The sequence below is a fragment of the Rosa chinensis genome, chromosome 7 (assembly GCF_002994745.2).
Source record: "Rosa chinensis cultivar Old Blush chromosome 7, RchiOBHm-V2, whole genome shotgun sequence".
NCBI lineage: Eukaryota > Viridiplantae > Streptophyta > Magnoliopsida > Rosales > Rosaceae > Rosa > Rosa chinensis.
The window spans coordinates 20,956,985-20,977,887 of NC_037094.1; the positions used below are offsets into that span (position 1 = coordinate 20,956,985).

Genomic DNA, 20,903 nt, shown 5'->3' on the forward strand with positions numbered 1-20,903 from the left:
TCATTCCCAAAAGATAAACAATAATTTCATTTTATTGGAAGAACAAGACATAGATTGATAGAAAGGAGAAAGGATCATATTGGGAAAGCCAGAAAGGAATGAGGAAAAGCGAGAGAGAGAGAGAGAGAGAGAGAGAGAGAGAGAGAGAGAGAGAGAGAGAGAGAGAGAGAGAGAGAGAGAGAGAGAGAGAGAGAGAGAGAGAGAGAGAGAATTCGAACTTTTTTTTTTCCTAATTAATTAGTAAAGAAAGACAATTTTGCCCTCAATAAAAATATCACGCGTTTGCCACATCAGCAAACAGACGGAGCCGTTAGAGATTTTTGACGGAAGTATCACGTTGATGTCAAAATACGTCTTTAGGTATCACATTGATACTTTTGAGAGTTCGAGTATTAAATTGGTCTTGACAATATAATTTAGGGCGGTACATTAAACTCATGAGAAATGATAGTATATGGCAGCTGACATATTGTACAGTAGATACCATCCAAAAATGTAACCTGTGAATCATCGTAAATATAGATTCCATCTCAAGATATTTACCTCATCTCAAGATATTTACCTCATGAATCATGGTATTTCAAATAAATCTATCAATAGCTGTATGTAACCTAATTCTTCTGCATAGTCAACACGCTCAACAATACTCTCCATTGTCTTCCACTACCCCCCTGACTCCCATCCACTCGGCACAATCCCATTGGCTGCAGCTCTCCACTCTGGCTCAAACAGTGAGACGCCAATATAATAATTTTAATCAATAAACCCCAAAATATCTTCTTCCCCACCATAAAAACACTGCGCGTAGTTCCCGTACCCTTCACCGGCCTCGTCCTGCCCCCAGACACCAAAAACGTTAACGTATTACACCAATCATATAATAAGCAAAAAAAGCCTGGTCCCGTTCTCGACCGTTTAAACTAGTAAGACCAACGGTTCAGATCCCACAAGGAGCTTGTTTCTTTGTTTGTCTTCATAAAAACCTTCCCTCGTTGTTTCCTAAACATTCAAACTCTCTCTCTCTCTCTCTCTGTCAGTCTCCGTTATATCAAAGTCCTCGATGGCGTTACGGTCTTAGGAACAAGAGCGAGAGTCAAAAATGGTGAGGGGCGGCATTGGAATTTTCAAGCTACTAGCGGTGTTGTTGCTCGCCGTTTGGGAAACGACGGCGTATAGGGAGCTGAGCCGGCAGCCACAGCAACAGCAACAGCAACAACAACAGCACCGGAATGCGTACGCGGCGATGATGTACATGGGGACGCCGAGGGACTACGAGTTCTACGTGGCGACACGGGTCATGATCAGATCTCTCGTCAAGCTCCACGTGGACGCCGATCTCGTCGTCATTGCCTCCCCGGACGTCCCCCTGCGATGGGCCCAAGCCATGTAAGTCTTCTCAGCCCTTCTCTTTTGCATTTTTAGTCTTCCCGGTTTTCGAGGGATTAATGTGCGCCTCAGAAGACGCTAGGCTTGTCAAGGTGTACGAAGGGTTGGTGTTACTTTAGTTTTCTCTTTTCGAGTCAACTTTGGTGGAAGCTAGGTCTGCGGCCCTGTTGAAAACGGTGACCGGGTTTCTGATTGGTCGAGACCACCGGTTTTCCGGTGGAGTTGGACGCAGCGGAGAGATATTGTTTTAGAGTCGATGATTCCTTATAAGGATAAGAATATCGGTGGTATCTACCCATTTTTGTTGCCTTTTCGAGTCATAGGGCACGATATGATGCAATCACCCACCGTTGACTATCCGGTAAGGACTGGACCGGTGGTATTGGTAATGTCAATTAAGTAAAAGAGGAGCTAGACGTTTCGTTTTCGCATGACGCGTGGCAGATTGTGGTTGGTTGGCCCTAAAGTCGATGGAACCCAAGTGATGGAAACATTGGTTTCGACGAACATTCGTTGGACTAAGTATTTTTGGGTTGCAATATACTGTTGATTTTTTCCTTAAAGGTTAATATGAAGGAAGAGTAGGATTAAGGGGGTTGATTTTAACGCAATTTTACCTCTTTCGGCTTAGAGCAACTCCAACAGATTCCTCATATTTAGATTTTTCTCTACTTTAGGGAAAAATAAGTCTCTTTTGTCCCAACAGATTCCTTATAATTATCTTTATTTTAGAAGAAGTGAGAAAAGAGAAAATTAAATTCCCTATATTTACAGCAATCTCTAAAATTTAAAGAATAATATGGAGATTTTAGAGATTGATGTAGAATAGAGAATCTGTTGGAGTTGGAGAAGAAAAAGATGCTAAATCTTTGAATTTTGCTTCCCTTATTATACAGAAACTATAGTGAAGCTGTTGGAGTTGCTATTGATTAAATAAGTTATGAATCTTTTTTCTGTGTTTAACAAGTGCAACTTTGGTAGTGTAATAATTTTGAAAATTGAAATGCTCCTAAATGATTATTTTATAGGACTTACATGAGATTCTATATAAGCAAGTTTATTGATAAGATGTATATAGATGAGTCCAAGTTGTTGGAAAATGATTCCTTCAACGGAATGGTGTTCTTATAGAGTTTGAAAGAGGATAACTTCCAAGCTCAGAAATATCTGAATATTGTATTTTTAAGGGAAGAAATATTCATCTGCATTTGCGAAGTGATTTGGTTTTATCTGTATATGTAATATGACAAGCACTTATTGGTGGTTCCTTGTCATACTGTAGTTTGGTTTGTCAGATAGCCCTTTCCTCTGTCACATCAATACTAGTTGACAACTTGGGATGCAAACAATAAGCCATCCCATCCCCCAGCCAAGAACTTAAGGACCTGCAAGTTAAATCTGTAGAGAAGTGTACAAGGAATTGCTCGGGTTTATGATTGGTGAAAGATGGATTTATCAGTTGAAAAATTCAGAGCATCACATATTCCGAAGTCGGTAAAAATTCTCCAAAAGTCTGTTTAATAGGCTAATTTGAAGAATCATTGCCTCAAAAGATCAGCAGAGACGAAAATTATTTAACCCTTGAATCGTAATCATGATCATGTCGATGGTCACAGGAAACACTACACTAATATGTCCGGCTGTTTAGTTGTTGGATCATTGATAGCTGACTAAATGCTTTCTCAAAGCGGTAGTTTTAGTTAGAGCGCCTCTTAAATTAGATGTAAGGCACAGACAGTTCGGATCATTGAATTGCATTAGCCTAAAAGCTATCCCATGGAAAGAGATCCCTCTAATGAAACTCAATCTCCCTACCAATACCAGTTTGTAGTGTATTTTTCACAAAAAAAGTGTGTGGGTTTATTTCTCTCGTAGAATTTGATACCATCACTACTAGCATGCACAGATAAGTTACATTCTTTTAGCTATTCAGGCATTAGAACAGGTTCTGTTATTGTGACTCAGGGAACAGGAAGATGGGGCAAAGGTGGTGAGAGTGGAAAATTTGAACAATCCATACAAGGATCAGAAGAATTTTGATAAAAGATTCAAGTTAACCCTGAACAAACTCTATGCGTGGAGCCTAGTGCAGTATGACAGGGTGGTCATGCTTGATTCAGACAATCTGTTCCTCCAAAATACTGATGAGCTCTTCCAATGTGGTCAATTCTGTGCAGCTTTCATTAACCCGTGCATCTTCCACACTGGCCTCTTTGTGTTGCAGGTAATTGCTACCACTCAAATCATATTTTTGTTTGAAAATATGTATAAAGTAAAGAATCAACATTTAAACAATATTACTGATTTATGATTCCTTGTTGTGATTCTGATTTTACAAAAGCTATTCTCACTTGGTTTGTTATTCCAGTCGTGAGTAATCATACTCACGACTGGAATTGGACTATTGGAGAATCACAAACTTAAGTGCTAGTATCATTACCCCTTAAAAATAGTTAAAGTAATTTCTAGAGTGGAATCTAGTCTGAGGCAATCATCAGAAACAACATCTAGTTGAATTCCTTCCCTTTCATATTATTCCTGAGAGACAGTAGCTGAGGCATCATTTATCAATATTATTGCAGCCATCAATGGAAGTGTTCAAGGACATGCTTCATCAGTTGGATATTGGGAAAGACAATCCTGATGGTGCTGACCAGGGTTTTATTGGTGGTTACTTCCCGGACCTGCTTAGTCAACCCTTGTTCAATGCACCTTCTGATGGGTCCAAGCTTAATGGAACCTACAGACTTCCCTTGGGCTATCAAATGGATGCTTCCTATTACTGTAAGTGAAGCAAAATAAAATATCTAATATTTTAAATGAAACTTGGCAACGATGACTGCAGGTGGTTCCTTGTCCAACTATGGTTTCTTATAGTTTCTTGGCCTACTTTTGCCTGATCCAGATCTTAAACTGCACTGGAGTGTACCGTGCGGACCCAACAGTGTGATTACTTTCCCCGGTGCACCATGGTTGAAGCCATGGTATTGGTGGTCATGGCCTGTGCTTCCATTGGGCATTTCGTGGCATAAACAACGTCATCATACTCTCGGGTAAGACCAAAACCCTTTACTATTACTCAGTTATCATTAGTCACCAAATTGAGGAGTTAAGTAACATGCCACTATCTTGTTATAAATAATCGAGGTTCAGAATAGCCATAAAGATGTAAACGAATGAATTACTTGTGTTGTTGTCTAAGCATACTCGAGTGCTGTCAAATGAACACCTTTCAACTTGATCAATACAGCAAGAATGCTCCTTCTTTATCCAGAAGTAACAATGTTTTTATTTCATCTAGGTACACCAACTATAAACAATATACCCCTCCTATTGGATTATTGGAATTTATTGGTATGTACAGCTGCAAAACCGAATCTTTGCTGTCCTAATTGTCCTCTATATTACAGGTATGGTGCAGAGATGCCTGTGTTTGTAATCCAGTCGATCATTTTTCTTGGAATAATAGCAATGACACGTCTAGCACGACCCAACATATCAAAATTGTGCTATAGGCGCTCGGACAAGGGCATAATACACACAACCCTCAAACTAATAGCTATGCTGTCCATTCTAGCTGCTTACACAGCACCTTTCCTGGTCATTCCTCACACGATTCATCCAATACTAGGCTGGAGTCTATATTTCCTCGCCTCTTTCACCCTTTGCTTCATTGCAATCAATGCATTTTCGCTACCAACGCTGCCTGTTTTAGTACCATGGATTGGCATTTTCGGTGTCCTTTTGGTCATGGTTTATCCTTTTCCAGACGGTGTTATAAGAGCTCTCTCTGTGTTTCTCTATGCATTTTGTGCAGCACCATTCTTATGGGTGTCTATGGTTAAGATCATAACATCTCTTCAAGCCTCACTTGAAAGGGAAGCATATTTTCCTAAAATTGGGTGACTACTCTCCTAGTGTTTGATCACTGAAGGCACATACAAATCCCCAGCATGAAATTGCTAGAACCGGAAGAGGAAGACAAGATTCAGGCAGATATGGCAACTTCTTTTTCGAAATTGGAAGTTTGTATTTTGGGGAAAAGGGAAAATGAGTAGGATGGAAGCTCCAATTTTGCATAGCCTTCCATTGTTTTTTGTACTGTAAACAGCATTTGATATTAGTTTGAACTGAACAGCAAGGGCAGTCCCACAGGAAAAACGTCTGTAATTATACCAGATTTCTTCTAAGATTTGTTTAAATGGTTCAGCTCTAGCATTTTAGTAGGAATAATTAGGTTTCACCTACTGGTAAGTCCTTTATGTCACAAGGACATTCTTTCTTACAAGACATTTATAATACCAAATTTTATACGGACTTGAATTCTACATTGTCTCAGTAAAACTGTTTATGGCCAAATCTGTTCCAAAGTTTCTGTTCCAGTGTAACAAAGTCAAGAAACATTGTGCTGAAAATCACACCACCAAAGAACAGGTTAAGCTCGAAGCTCTTGCAAAAGAAATAGAAAATAGATTGTAAGGCATCAAAAATGACTTGCCTGGCTTCCAAACAATTTACTTGCGTGGGTTTGCAGGCTCAAACATGACTTTCTTAGAGACCTTTGAAGTCAAAATAAATACCACAATTAAAAGGTGACAATACTGGTAAAACAGCAAGTCCAAGCATATCCTTGTCATTCATTAGTCTAGATAAGTGATTAGTACTGCAATTTTTCCAGACTATACTGGATGACGCTGTAGTTGCTTCTGTGCAACTTTTAGGGGATTTACAATCTACCATTCATACAAAAACCATTTCTACAAATCCCTGGAATTCCAAATGCTGTAGTACATCTTACTTAGGATTCCTAAGAACTATAATCACAGAATCACCACGGAGGAACATCTTGCTGATGAATCTATCTTTGTTAACCGGTTGTGCTTTCTTCTTGCCCTTTCCAGTTTTTGGGACCTGCATATAGATACATGGATCAACACAGATGATTGGCGAAAATGAATGACCAGATTGTATAGATAGAAAACATAGAAATAAGAGTTATGAAAAATACCTCGGTCCACATCTCCTTAACATTCTCAAGGACCATGTTGCAATGTCTATCAAAAGCCCTCACACGGCCAAGAAGCTTCCTGTTATTACGACAATTGATGAGGACCTGCTTGCACAATGAGAACCAAATTGAATTAGAAATATAATCGAGACAAGTGATGAAAAGAATACTAATATTTAACCATATATTACCTGAGTGTTATTTTTGACACTCATCATCAGAACTGAAAGTGGTCCAGTATTGAACTCCTCTTCCTCATTCTTGGAACCCTGAAGCAGTTAATTTGAATTAGAACCAGATGGCTATATAGGGATAGAAGCCATGATAAAGTTGACAATGAGAACCTAAATCAAGAATCACAACTTTCCTAGAAAAAACCAACTGAAGTGCAAAAATATCTCAACTAGGTTACAAGAAACACCATCAATGTCCTCAAAATACAATTTTTTTTACAGTGAAAACAGTGAAGCATCACTCAATACAATTGAAAATAGTAAATTAAGAAGTTGATTTCATATTAGCATCTGAGAAAATTAGCTCAAGGTGTGGCAAAACAACATTTAGTAGAATTAGCTCAAGGAAAGTATAACTTACATCTTCCTCCATTGGCCGACTGGAAAAGAAGGGGAAATAATCACAAAACAAAAAAGAGAAACAACTGTCAGTATTTCAGTAAAAAGGACATACATCAACCAGATTAATAACATGTAAACCAAATTATACAATTCATACCTCATCCTGAACCAATGGGTAGATTTCTACACTTTCTCGAAAATCTGAATACAGACCTGGCAAGGAATACATCAATCAGATTAATAACAAGTAATAATTTAATTAAGGACACTGTAAGACTAATAGAATAAAGACCTTTTTTTTTTCAAAGAGTCATAAAAGAATGATTTAATAGTCTAAATCACATAAGCAAAAAGGACACATAAATAGTTGAAATACAAGGTGACCCTAGAGATAAGTATATTGTCCAAAATATACATAAACAAGTCCCTTCAGTTCAGGTCTCCAAAAATTTTCCGCATGGAGATCTCAGTAGAAATGTTTCAATCATCATCAGGGGCAACATAAAATCTTACCAAGAAATTACTAAACAGTGTCACAAGCAAACAAACAAGAAAAAGTATTAAATTCAATATTTATATCCCTACAAATATCATTGTAACAGTATGCATAAATTTTAAGTAGGAATAAACAAGTCCCTTCAGTTCAGGTCTCCAAAAATTTTCCGCATGGAGATCTCAGTAGAAATGTTTCAATCATCATCAGGGGCAACATAAAATCTTACCAAGAAATTACTAAACAGTGTCACAAGCAAACAAACAAACAAGAAAAAGTATTAAATTCAATATTTATATCCCTACAAATATCATTGTAACAGTATGCATAAATTTTAAGTAGGAATAAACAAGTCCCTTCAGTTCAGGTCTCCAAAAGTTTTCTGCATGGAGCATCTTAGCACAGTTTTAATTCATCATCAGGGCAATAAAGTAATACAGAAAATAGTCTCAATCACCTAACCAAAAGGACATGACAGTTTTAAATAAACAAACAAGCCTTTATAGTTCAGCTATCCAAATAGTTTCTGCATGGAACATCTTGGAAAAACAAAAGTATTTTTTAAACATCATCAAAATAACTCGATACTATAAATCACCTAAAAAGACGCAAGATACTTCAGATATAATATGTACCCTAGACATAAACGACACATATACAAGCCTCTTCAGTTCAGGTCTCCAATATTTTTCCGCATTGAATATCTCGGAAGAACGAAAGTATTTTTGAATCATCATCAGGGGCATATAAAAGGACATGAAATTGTTTCAAGTACAGCGATAGTTCAGATAAAATATATATCCTATCCATAAATATATTTAGTATATGTACAATGCAAGTGCCTCTTCAGTTCAGGTCTCCAAAAATTTTCCACATAGAGCATAAAGCATCTCAGAAGAACGAAAGTATTTTTGAATCATCATCAGGGGCAATATAAAATGACAGAATATATAACTCAATAGTCAATACTCTTTTTTCCCCCCAAAATAACCTAAATGTCTAAATCACATAACCCAAAGAACATGTAATAGTAGACAAGTAACTCATGCACAATTCTAAGCAACACAAATTAGCCTCTTCAGTTCAGGTCTCCAAAAATTTTCCACATAGAGCGTAGCGCATCTCAGAAGAACGAAAGTATTTTTTTGAATCATCATCAGAGGCAACATAAATTCATATATAACACAGAACAATGCTAACACTGTTCATCAATTTTGGCAAACAAAGCAACTCAAGTTCATATCCCCAAATAAACACAACAGAAACGCAAAGAGAACACAAATATATATATATATTTTTTTTAAATCACAATGCTTGAATTGGGTTCCAAAATTGTTTAAAAGAAAAATCTTCCTCAAAAAAAAAAATCTTGAACTCTGTACAATACTCTTCGGCTTATCAAAGCAGATCAGAGAAACACTTTCATGTTAAACCAATTACTCAGAACCAGTTCATCCTCAGCTTCAGATACAAAGACTAATCTAAGGTCAACATATAACAGATTATACCAAACAAATATGATAACAAGAACCTAAATTTTTCATGGTGAAGAAACTCAATGCTTTCAGCTAGAACAAATCCATTCACCGAATCGATAACAGATTCAAATTACGAAACATCGATTAAACCCTAACAGAGAAACAGTAGAGAGCATAGATCAAGGAGCGAGTGATAAACAAGTTGAATTTAAAGATGAGCGGTTCTTACCGATCGATGAAGCGCGAGGTAAGGAGAGGCGGTGGAGAGTGAGAGAGAGTGAGGGTGCCGATCTAGGGTTTATGTAGGGGTCGCTGAGGAAAGAGAGGGGGAACAAATTGAAAGTAAGGAGAAAAATTTAGGGCCGGCCGCTTAGAGATGGGAAACAAATGGGGAAAAGGCTATTTGGGCCCTGAAAGTTTTCTTTGTTTGTGTGATGTCGAGGCCCAGAGACCTGATTTGGGCTCGGAAAAGAATAAGACCACTGTATTGACAAAACCAAATGGAGGAACTTTTTCCTCTGAGGCTTCGTTGGTTTGGAGATTTGAGTATTTTAGAAAGAGAGTTCAATATCTTCTTATGTTTCGTAAAGCACAAATTGGAAAGTAAAGAAGAAAGCCAACCAAAACGACGCCTCGAAATTTAGGATAGATAGATAACGGGTGAGACAGTTGGTGTCACGTTGATATGTTTGACCTACTAATCAAGATCTCAAAATCATTTTCATCTACTTGAAATTATCATGCCTTTAATATTGTAAAGTATCTTAACTGTTTGGGTTAGCTAAGTGATGGGGGATAGATAAGTGGTTTGCGATTAGGGTATGTCAAGAGTGTGTTTGGATGAGGGAAAAATGATGAATTTTAATTGAAAGTGAGGATTTCATAATTCCTAAAAGTCAATTCCCTCGTTTGACATTATCAGATTGGAGATTTTAAATTTCCATGTAAAAAAAAATGAAGGAATTCATTATTTAAATTTCCTACTTCAATTTCTACTAAAATATGTGTCATTTATGAATTCTTTTGCAGTATTTAATTTTTATTTCCAAAATAAGGTTTTTTTTTTATTTGTTTTAAACTTTCTTAATTTATTACACATTTTAAATCCTAAATAGATACAACGAAACAATAGAAATTGCAATTAATGAAATTTTAGATTGACGGAGTTAAAGATTCCATTATTTATAAATTTCTACAGATTTTATAATTTTCTCATCATTTATTATTATTATTTTTTAAATGATTTTCTCATCATTTATAAATTCTTACAGATTTTATAATTTTCTCATCCAAACGCACTCAAAAAAACATTCTAAAAAAATATCAATATTTCCCTCAACCTCCTTGGATCTCTCTTTGTTTTTTTGGTAAGCCAGGAACCTTTACCATATCTCATTACTCAGCAGTGGGTCGGGAAATCATGACATGAAAGTTTATCATGAAATGAAGACTTTTAATCCCATATTCCCATTTAAGTTTTTTTTTTTTGGGTAAGCCAGGAACCTTTACCATATCTCATTACTCAGTGGGTTGGGAAATCTTGACATGAAAGTTTATCATGAAATGAAGACTATGGGATTCCCATTGTAGGTTTTTTTATTTATTTTTTTATGAGAAAGATCCCATTGTAGTTGGGAAATACACCACATTTTCCGATCATCAAAAGCATGCAATTTACGAAACCAATTTATCTTACGCTTCGTACAATAACAAATTGTTATTTATGTTTTTGGAATAGTAGAATCGAGAAGAAACAAATATAACCACAGAGCTTAGCAAACAATATCATAGATTCATAGGTGAACCCCACACTCATCATAGTTCCAGTACATTGATTAAATTGGGCTGTTGGCCTGCCCTAAGAGCAAGTTCACCTGTAGTAAAAAAAAGGCAAAGTCGAGAAGTCAAGAATTCGACCAGTCAAGTTATTATTCACTGCCACTGAACATAGGTTTGCACCTGTTTTTTTTCTTGCCCGGTCAACAATGTTCAATTTTTACTGTGCATATATATATATATATATATATATATATATATATATACTGTTCACTACTTTTTCACTGTTCACTCATGGGTTTATTGTTTAAAGTCACTGTTCATCCGTGAAGGTTTGAAACCGCATCCTCCTGCTGTGATTCGTCCGTGCTCTTCACGCCCTCTCTCTCTGCACTGGCCCCTGTGACGTCAGCCACGATCGACTGCGGGCCGAGCTGGCAGCAGGCCAAGCCTGGGCAAGACAAAAGGCATGGGCTTGGAATTTTTCTTGCCCTTGGTCAAACAAAGCCAAAGTTTGCCCGGGCAAAACAGGCCCGGTGGAGGGGAAAAAAGGAGCACGCCCAGGCAACACATCGGATTGCTAAGGTGGTGCCCGATCAAGCATCGACCGCTGCACTTGCTCTAAAGAGAGTCAATGGATTGACCAGGAATCAAGGATCATCTTTGATGCATTATGACTCAAGTTTCTGTTATAATTCGTGTATGTTTTGCCATTTTGCATATATTATATATGATGCCATACACAACTGACAATTCAGTATAAAAGCCAATCCATGTATAGATCTGGGTACAATCTAGCTCTATATCCAAATTGAGTTTTAGTCGATCAGTTTCTCTGTTGGCCGGGTTCAGGTCCCAACGTTCGGAAAATGAGTGGGGACTGTGGGGACTGAAAATGTCCATGGGACATGGAAGCTAGTGAGCTAGAATACAAAATGGTATTTAACCATGCCCGGACCATAACCTCTGTCATCCTCATGCACACCACCACCACATATACAGTACCTAACATGCATGCCCTAATTTGATTAATACATATACAGTACCTAACATGCATGCCCTAATTTGATTAATTTGGATATTGACATATTGTAGGGCAAACTTATATAACCGTTTGAATTTAATTTGAGCGAAGCAGAACCAACAACCAGAAGAAGAATGACATGTATGCTTGGAAAAGATAGGACTGTGTGTTATTAATAACTCCATTTTTATGTTGTCTTAGTCTGGACTACCAGCAGCTCGATCTGAACCGTTATGTTAACATGTTAACCATAACGGAATTCCCTCTTGTTGGGGAGTGGGGACCTTGTGTGTTCTTGTAGAATTCTCGAACGCAAATCCCATACATCATTATGTTGCACTATAATGTACTCAACTCTACACTTTCTTGTGAAATCTCTTTGAGTATTTGAAGTTTTTTCGCCCGACATAATCTATTGGAGTTACCAATTAATAAGAATACTACTTTAAAGATTAGCAGAATTTTTCAGATGTATTGCTTCGAGAAAAAACAGTTTATATGTAGTAAAAATATTTAGTATCAATGAGGCCGGATTAAATTTATATTGAGATAAAAAAATAAAAAAAACGCAGAATCTAAAGCGGACCATCACATAGGAACACCAATACTTAATGATTTATATATGGATGCATGCTACTGTTACCCTAGAGAAAACTAAGCAGCAGTGAGAGTAACCCATACCTCAAGATAACCTAATCAACCTCCAACTTGCCATAATCGACTCCCACTTTCCCAAATCAGTCTCTGCGTTATTCTAATGGTGGTTTAGTGTAATCAAGCAATTACTAAAATCACGGATGCATAGTACTAATGACCAGTGAGCTAGATTCCAAGGTTAGAGTCTTAGAGAGACATATTGTAAGAGCTAGTTAGGCATCTGACTGACTGGTGCATTACAGCAGAGCTAGCCAAAAAGATAATGACAATAATTGAGAACCCAAAAGCCAAGCCATGTAAGCTTCCTCCTTATCCCTACTATAAGGCAACGAAGGAAGGAAGCCTAAAAAAAAATGACCGTTGGAATCGAAGAAAATTGTTTCCCCCTAAAATACAAAAAGAACTAATAGAAACACGGATTATAAATGTGTTAGTTTGTTTCTCTTCCACAGATATATAGCGTACTAGGTCCAGTAGTCGAATCTAACCTACGAGATCGAGCGCACTAAGACATTAATTTCTTCTCTTTCTCTAATCTTTCTGACCAATCCATTTAATGCTGTTCTAATTCGATTTGATTCAATGGCTTCTTTTCTATCATCTTCATTCTTTTATTTCTACTTCTACTTGGTTTGTTTCGTACTCACTTTGCTGTTGTTTCATGCAGAACCAGCTCAAGGTCGAAGAAGCAGCTTTGATATTCTCAGTTCATCTCCAGCCACCGGAAATAGTAATAATAGTAGCAGCTCATCCAACCGTACCAGCAACCAGCGGAAGTGGGTCGGGCCAGTCGGCCACCGCCTCATTACCGTGGACCTAAGAGGTTCCGGCGACTTCAAGTCAGTCCAGTCAGCCGTCAATGCAGTTCCGGTCAACAATACGGTTAATGTCCTCATCCACATCAAGCCCGGATGTTACATGTAAATGTGATTATGTATACAATGTGTCAAGCTAGCAAAAGATGGTATTGGTTTAGTGTTGGAGGTTTACATAGAGTTTTGTGGGGTGTGCAGAGAGAAAGTGCTGGTGCCGGCGACGAAGCCGTACATAACGTTTCAAGGCGCTGGGAAAGATGCGACGGTGATCGAATGGCACGACCGAGCCAGTGACCGTGGACCTAACGGGCAGCAGCTGCGGACTTACAGAACTGCTTCTGTCACGGTCTTGGCCAACTATTTCTCAGCCAGAAACATTAGCTTCAAGGTAGCTTCAAATATTTTCTAATTGTATGTGTGACGTTTAGATCGATAATATAATAATATAACAATATAACAACGATCAAATTTATATGCATCTAGTATTATGTGATTAGTACATAACTGTTAACATGTTATGCAAATGTGTGGGTTTTGTTACAGAATACGGCACCGGCTCCAATGCCGGGGATGCAAGGATGGCAGGCGGTAGCATTTCGGATATCGGGCGACAAGGCATACTTCTCCGGATGTGGGTTCTATGGCGCCCAAGACACACTCTGCGACGATGCCGGACGCCATTACTTCAAAGAGTGTTACATCGAGGGTTCCATAGACTTCATCTTCGGAAATGGCCGCTCCATGTACAAAGTAAGCACCTAGCTAGCTAATTAGTATTTTTAGAACGATAAGTACGTACTTTGCTAATTTGCTTGCTAAATAATTTGTCTTCGTCTTAATGTCTTCCCCTCCAATCAAGATCTAGTGCTTGATTGTCTTGAAAAATGTGCATGCAAACATACGAGTGCTGATGAGAGTGATGTGAGGAAAAATATGGAAACCCGTGACCTTGTGTTCGTACGTAGCTTGATATGCGCATTATTGGAATCAATCTGGCAAAATAAAGAAAAGGACGTTGCAGACAGTGATCCATCACTTTTGAAAAGGAAGGAAGCTTTTTATCACCTTCACCAGTTTTATGTGTTGGTGGCAACAAGTTTCATCACCAAACCAGAAAAAGTTAGGTTGTGTAATGTGAGACTAGCTCTTAGAAACCATAAGTAAGCAGTAATTAACATGTCTAACCACGATTTAAATGAAATGATAACCATTATTGAAGCGAAGTTAGACTTGTATTTTCAGTGGTCAAAAGTATTTACTTTCGCATCCGGCATCAAACGTTTGAATCGTGTTTGATACGCTTTTATGTAACAAAGAAAAAGCGGTAAGCAAATCATGTCTAAGCACAAATCCAAATAATGTTTGCCAATCTCGGCCTTTTTTTTCAACAATTTTTACTGTTTTACGGTGACTTTTGGGCTGCAATGAGTTTGTTTGACTTTTTGACTGTTTTACTGTTGGCACAGGACTGTGAGCTGCACTCAATAGCTACCAAGTTCGGCTCCATTGCAGCTCAGTTCAGAAAATCACCGGACGATAAATCGGGCTTCGCTTTTCTCAACTGCCGGGTAACGGGTTCGGGTCCACTCTATGTGGGTCGGGCCATGGGCAAGTACGCCAGGATTGTATACTCCTACACATACTTTGATGATGTGGTCGCACATGGTGCCTGGGATGACTGGAACACAACCAGTACAAAGTGAGTGCTACCCTAACTCGGAAATAACTAACTTGCTAGCTCGGACGCATCATTTTGTGAACAAATTTATTATTGGTGTTATTGTTTTCTAATGATGAGATATGTGTAATTGTTCTGGTGCAGGACTGATTTTCTAGGAGTGTACAACTGCTGGGGTCCCGGAGCAGAAGCCTTGCGCGGACTGTCATATGCACCGGAGCTTGATTTCGACTTGGCGCACCCATTTCTGAGGAAGAGCTTTGTCAATGGAAGACACTGGATAGCCCCATCTGATGCTTAACTTGGCCGTACATATCCCATTATAAATTCTTTCAACATCCATTCTTTGATTCATTCTCATTCTCCATTCGAGCATTCTTTCATTCAATTCTGAACAGAGTTTACATAGATTTGTACTCCCTCGCTTCAAATAATCCCGATGCCCCATTTGGCTCATGTTTCATACACTACATGTAATGCATATAAAGATAGCTCACTTCTTTTGACTTGGACATACAATGCTCATAGAAGGATAATGAATTATGTGCGTGAACATACAGCAATGAAGTAGCTGCCTGATGAAATTCTCGAGTATAATCACTAAAATGTGTGTTCTGCATCCAGTATTGTTTCCTCTAACAAAAAAATACCCCGTGTAAAAATAAATTCAAATTCACGTTTGTTTTCATTTCTTTGGCACACATCATTCAGATTAGACCGTATTTCAGTTACTATGTCCATTCCAGCGAACGGGGACTTTAGAGAAGTTGTTTATGTTGTGCCTTGCAGCTAACCACTTAACCGCAGCCATGAACATAACATGGGGAAAATCTACCTCAATAAATCAATGGATAAATAGAGCGGATAATCTACTTCAGTAACCTCTAAAAAATTTCAAATTTTCCTTCTCATATCACCCCAAATTTTATACAAGCTCACATGTCCTAAACCTTGATCTGAAATTGGGCAACTAAATATTATAAATCGAGATAATAACATTGTACTAAGAGCCTAATCACTTTATTTTTCACAAATATTGAAAGAAAAAAGAGGGGAAAAAAAAAAGATATCTGTGTGGCCCCAAGGAATAAAGGAAACAACTAAGGGGAGATGTAAATTGCCCGGAGTGTAGACATTTGCTCACATTACACAACAATTTCCCTGCGACTCTAGCATCTCTGGAGATCTGCAAAGGAAAGCAATGACCAGTGTTGGTCAGTAAGTTGATAGAAAGTTGTAAATGAATTATGCAGATTGATAGAGCTATAGGAAAGCATGCTCGCCTCTGACAGTAATTCACTAATTGTAGGAAAGCATCTTATACTGTGACAGTAAATCACTGATTGTTGCATAAGCCATAAAAAGTATGCCAAGAAGAAAGCATTTTAGATTTTGGCAATGATAAGTACACATGCATAACTTCTCTTGCTCCAACCAGAATCCTCTACTTAATTTGCATCTCAGTTTTTTTCCCCCTCTCCTTTAGTAGTACAGATTCAAGTTCTCCCACCTTTAGGGAAGGCTCAACCTTTATTTCTCCACCAAGTAGACTAGATTCTAGAACTCTCTAACAAAATAATGCCATTTAACAGAACAAGGTGAAGAGCAACTGATTCATTAGCTTGAATCGTTAATCAATTTTTTCAAACACCAATCCCCTAATGTTATCTCATCAATAGTTGTCCTTTCAAAATCCAAAGGAATATCTAAAAAAGTGTTTATTCTTAAGAAAAATATGAAAGATAAAAAATGTGATAATTAACAAATTTAAAATATATGCGAACTCTGAAACTTGGATGTAAACCACTAGTTATTGCTTATCAACAGTAGAAGACTTACATTTGTCCAAGACTAGAAAGATCAAAATCAGGAGCAAGCTCCTGCACAATAGCATTAGGTGGTTGGCCACATTCTTGCATTTTCTGCATGATCTCAAAGATTTTGTTGTAGTTGCCAGAATCATTTTCATAGACTTCATTAAGTTCTTTAATGAGTTCACACTGGTGGAAACAACGATCATATTCTTCTTTACTCAAAGTTGCTTCATTATCTTTCAACCACTTTGGATATTTTTCTCCAATTTCCTTCATTGGTTCATAAAGAATCTCCTTGGACAAAAGCTGTTGCATCATGGTCTCAACCATAGATCCCATGTCCTATGTGAAAAGGGGAAATTTTACAATAAAAATATATTAGAAATTGAACACAGAGGTTTCACCCGTTTGAAAAAGTCTAAGGGGGAAATATTAAAAAGATAATGCATATTTAGCAAATAATCAAAACATTAGTAACTAAAGATGCCGTTAGATCAACATCCTAGCACTAGCACCAACTAAAGGACACAGTAGCAATGCGCACAAAAAAGAGTTCATTACTCTGACAGTTTGATTAATATAGATATAAACCCACTTGGGTTCAAAATCTCAAGACTTTGAAAGCCAAAACAACATACATGAAAAGGATTAACAAAAAGACAAAGAAATGAAACAACAAAATACTCATCCAAGAAGTTTCTTAAGGTGGAATACTCCTTCTGTACATATATGCAGGCCCTAGGCTGAAGAAAAAAACTAGCAAAAGAAGAATCAAAAGCATAAGGCACATGAACTTCAGAAACCTATTTGTCTATCCCATTTGATTGGGACTCGCTTCTAGAATTCCCAGTGGAAAGGAGTATAAATGACAAAAACCTTTTTTCTTAAACCTAGATAGAGATTTGTGTGTGAAAGTAATGGAAACAAACATACTAAAAACTACCCGCTAAGACACCTAAATAGAACATAAATTACAATTAATGTCTCCCTAAAAACTGCGTTCCAATTTGGAACAATTGTAAAGTACAATGTCTCTAATAACTCTTAGATTCACTGTTTGACTAACTCTTAAGTTAGATATCCAAATAGATTGATTCTTAAATGACATTCAAAAAGATATAACAATAGACATTTTTCTATAGACCAAAAGTGCTCTGTGATAGGCATTGACCCGTTCTGCATCCAAAAAAGATTTTTTTTTTTAATCAATTTACTCTTTCTGGATTAACTCTAAGCTCTAAAATGAACTCGACCTGATCAAGTCATCACCTCCAATGTGTTTAAGGAAAGTATCAGTTGTTTAATTGGCAGATACAATCTTTAGCTCATAGCCACATATTTGAAAGAATATTGCAGAACCAGAGCCTACACTACTTTATGCACTCTTGGATGCAGAGAACTACCCAATGATTGGTAGATTTTGTCACAGTCTCATTATTAAATATAACTCGAGCACAACCAAAGTTAATTGGGTCTATCCATGATTCTCTGAGAATATGGATCCAATACACATCCATAAACCAAGCTAGATCAAGGTTGAACAGTGTAAATTATAGTGCTAAACCAAGTAAAACCCATGCGATGCTCAAAATCATAAGAGGGAGAGCAGAATCACACACAACCCTTATTGCAATTAAGATGGACTGTTTATAAAACGTTTTATAAAATTAAATAGTTAATGAATTTTCAAGTAAGAAAAGGAGGATAAGTTCAGTGGCTGAGATTTTATCAAACACCAATTTTAATTTAAAAAATCATGTATCAGCTTCAAGTATCACAAAACTCAAGCATAACTGTGTCTCAATTACAATTGCAAACCACTAACAGCTCAAGCTTCATAAAGACTCAACCAAACAATAAGCAATGCAAACTTGACATTCAGCAAAGCCCATAAACTTGACATTCATACGAGAAGAGAAAGCGAAGTACCTGACCGCCAGCAAGTTCCTCAAACTGCTTGACCCAATCCTCCATCATCGGATCCTTAGTAAAATCATCTCCCCCAGGTTGTGCACTCATGGTTTCCAGTCCCCGAACAGCCTCTCTTGTCTGCTCTCTGAGCTTATCAAGTGCCTCAGTAACATGGGATCCCCCTGCAACCTTTTGTTTCCCCTTTTTCTTAGCTTTGAGGTCAGGTAGTCCCATTCCAAGTCCCTGAACCCCAGCGGGCAACGAAGGAAGTTCTCGCTTGGTCTCTACAGCTTCTTTACTTCTACAATCAGCAAAAGAGAGAAAAATATTCAGTTTGGAGCATAAAGCTTATGCAGTCCATTGGTCTAATGAGATTTCTTAAAAGATATTATTTCACACGCCTTATTCTACCAATTTCTCTATGGTACGATGCTATCGAAAAACATAACTCCATCAAATTGGCAATGCCATTGAGCTAAACAAACTACAAACACCCATTATGTAATCTCTCCACTGAATTGAAAACAAAACATTGTTCTTGGTTCTACTTTCATAAACAATTCTAGCACAACCATTTGGAACAAAGAAGTAAACTTTGGACACCCAAATCTCTGTTCTGAACACCCACATAACGCTGAAACTAATGAAATTCTTAATTGCACGGTACAGCTTAAAGCTTTGAAGAAAAAGATAGAACCTTTCAAGGGAGGGTTTGCTGAGGTTGAGATTCTGGAAGTCATCTAAAGCACCTGCAAAAGCAAATTTCAAAAGGTGAACATACAAGAATTTCAAAGAGAGAGGGAGAGAGAAAGTAAAGGTTTTGTCTTTACTGTCAAGGAGTTGGTCTAAATCGTCGGAGTGGTCAGCCATGGATGGAAACTTGGGAGGTTTCTGTGTTGGAAAGGAAATATGGAATTGAAGGGGATTGAGGAGGCAACGCCGCAGGTCTTCACTATTCAGCTTTCAAGATATTTTTTTTTCTTCCTGCCCTTTTCCAAAGTATCTACCAGTTTCTTTATCTTAAAAAAAAAAAAAAAAAACAATCTAATAGTCCTAAACCCACAAAAACGTTAATTACAAAGAAGGAAGTTAGATATAATTAAGCCAATAAAGCTTAAGGTGAAATTTTAAAAAACTCTGTAATGGGGGTGGTCCTTTCTTTTCTTCGGGTTAGAGTTGCATTTATAATCATGCAAACGTCACATTCTTTTAAGTTTATACAGTTTTAAATTTCAAGAGCATTATCAAACTTGTCATCGAAAAAAAAAGAACATTATCAAACTTAAAGAAGTGAAGGAAGGTGAACAAGTAAAATTAAGTAGGAAGAAGAAACCTGTGAGTTGTGAATAGAGGTCGACAACTGCATAAAGACCCAGAGGTTAAAACTTTTTAATAAGTTATAGAATTTCTGCACATTTTTGTTCGAATCTTGTTTGGCTCTCTAATCTATACTATATTTAAGAGAAGAAGTTTCGTTAGCCAGAGTGAGTGTGAAAAGACAATAAAACTCTTAGATTTTATATTAATTTTGAATAATTTTTATTAATTAAGTGATAGTATGGTAAATATCAAAATAAAAAATTATATAACATAAATAAATGATTTTACAGACAGTTAATTACCCATATTGCAGTAACCAGTCATAATCCAGATAATTTCTCACTTTCTTTTTTCTCAAATAACTTTTATTTTTCTCAATATAATAATACTAAAAAGCTTTACACATGCAAAGCATGTGACCGTAAGACTAGTATATCTTATCTTATATATATAATTAAGTCAATTCTCAAATAAAATGGTTAAATTTTTTAACTATCTATTTTACCCACGGTTCATTAAAACTCTAGAATATATAATCTAACATATAAAGGATATGTTGGTAATTGAAAATATTGGAAACAAGAAAAGAAAAAAGAAAAGAAGCAAAACCTAACCTGGGAGGTGGGACTGTGGGAGTCAGGGAGTGGGATAGCAATCATAGGATTGTCCAAAAAAAAAAAAAAAATGTAACCATAAGACTAGTATCTATACTATTATTAAGAGAACTCATTTTGATAGTCAAAGTGGGTGTGAATTTACGTAAATATCCTTAGTCTATAGGTTAATTTAAAATACTTTTTAATATATGAGAGGTGTTATGGTAAATAGCAAAATATAAATATAAATATAAATTTAGGAAAAAAAAAGAAAAGAAATTCATCCCGCTTTCTACAGATATAACTTCACACATCTTACAGTTATAAATTCCTAACTTTTTTTCTTCCAAAAGGTAAAAATAAGAATAAAAC

General features: G+C 36.9%; 4 protein-coding genes and 7 non-coding genes across 11 annotated transcripts; 2 read left to right on the forward strand and 9 right to left on the reverse strand.

Moving 5' to 3' along the window:
- The first annotated feature begins 790 nt into the window (after window positions 1-790).
- Window positions 791-5,714, forward strand: LOC112177144 (putative glucuronosyltransferase PGSIP8). The gene is made up of 5 exons (XM_024315360.2): window positions 791-1,386; window positions 3,352-3,610; window positions 3,969-4,170; window positions 4,292-4,439; window positions 4,797-5,714. Exons 1-5 carry the CDS (start codon window positions 1,100-1,102, stop codon window positions 5,290-5,292), a joined length of 1,392 nt encoding a protein of 463 aa, XP_024171128.1. The 5' UTR covers window positions 791-1,099; the 3' UTR covers window positions 5,293-5,714.
- A 257-nt stretch (window positions 5,715-5,971) lies between these two features.
- On the reverse strand, window positions 5,972-9,315 carry LOC112177145 (small nuclear ribonucleoprotein Sm D2). Its single transcript, XM_024315361.2, has 6 exons — window positions 9,170-9,315; window positions 7,127-7,182; window positions 6,989-7,007; window positions 6,586-6,663; window positions 6,395-6,499; window positions 5,972-6,297 (listed from the first exon to the last, which is right to left on the reverse strand). Exons 2-6 carry the CDS (start codon window positions 7,129-7,131, stop codon window positions 6,181-6,183), a joined length of 324 nt encoding a protein of 107 aa, XP_024171129.1. The 5' UTR covers window positions 7,132-7,182; window positions 9,170-9,315; the 3' UTR covers window positions 5,972-6,180.
- Window positions 7,393-7,467, reverse strand: LOC112181031. Its single transcript, XR_002928644.1, has one exon. It is a non-coding gene; the product is annotated as a small nucleolar RNA Z159/U59 (small nucleolar RNA).
- Window positions 7,602-7,676, reverse strand: LOC112181032. The gene has a single exon (XR_002928645.1). It is a non-coding gene; the product is annotated as a small nucleolar RNA Z159/U59 (small nucleolar RNA).
- Window positions 7,815-7,888, reverse strand: LOC112181033. Its single transcript, XR_002928646.1, has one exon. It is a non-coding gene; the product is annotated as a small nucleolar RNA Z159/U59 (small nucleolar RNA).
- LOC112181035 lies at window positions 7,959-8,041 on the reverse strand. The gene has a single exon (XR_002928647.1). It is a non-coding gene; the product is annotated as a small nucleolar RNA Z159/U59 (small nucleolar RNA).
- On the reverse strand, window positions 8,124-8,206 carry LOC112181029. The gene has a single exon (XR_002928642.1). It is a non-coding gene; the product is annotated as a small nucleolar RNA Z159/U59 (small nucleolar RNA).
- LOC112181030 lies at window positions 8,303-8,392 on the reverse strand. Its single transcript, XR_002928643.1, has one exon. It is a non-coding gene; the product is annotated as a small nucleolar RNA Z159/U59 (small nucleolar RNA).
- Window positions 8,535-8,626, reverse strand: LOC112181028. Its single transcript, XR_002928641.1, has one exon. It is a non-coding gene; the product is annotated as a small nucleolar RNA Z159/U59 (small nucleolar RNA).
- Window positions 9,316-12,773: 3,458 nt separating the features above from the next.
- On the forward strand, window positions 12,774-15,487 carry LOC112180034 (probable pectinesterase 68). The gene is made up of 5 exons (XM_024318531.2): window positions 12,774-13,317; window positions 13,411-13,600; window positions 13,756-13,962; window positions 14,679-14,911; window positions 15,035-15,487. Exons 1-5 carry the CDS (start codon window positions 12,980-12,982, stop codon window positions 15,189-15,191), a joined length of 1,125 nt encoding a protein of 374 aa, XP_024174299.1. The 5' UTR covers window positions 12,774-12,979; the 3' UTR covers window positions 15,192-15,487.
- A 281-nt stretch (window positions 15,488-15,768) lies between these two features.
- Window positions 15,769-19,631, reverse strand: LOC112180744 (peroxisome biogenesis protein 19-2). The gene is made up of 5 exons (XM_024319301.2): window positions 19,446-19,631; window positions 19,313-19,364; window positions 18,634-18,916; window positions 16,730-17,046; window positions 15,769-16,076 (listed from the first exon to the last, which is right to left on the reverse strand). Exons 1-5 carry the CDS (start codon window positions 19,483-19,485, stop codon window positions 16,031-16,033), a joined length of 738 nt encoding a protein of 245 aa, XP_024175069.1. The 5' UTR covers window positions 19,486-19,631; the 3' UTR covers window positions 15,769-16,030.
- Window positions 19,632-20,903: the final 1,272 nt, after the last annotated feature.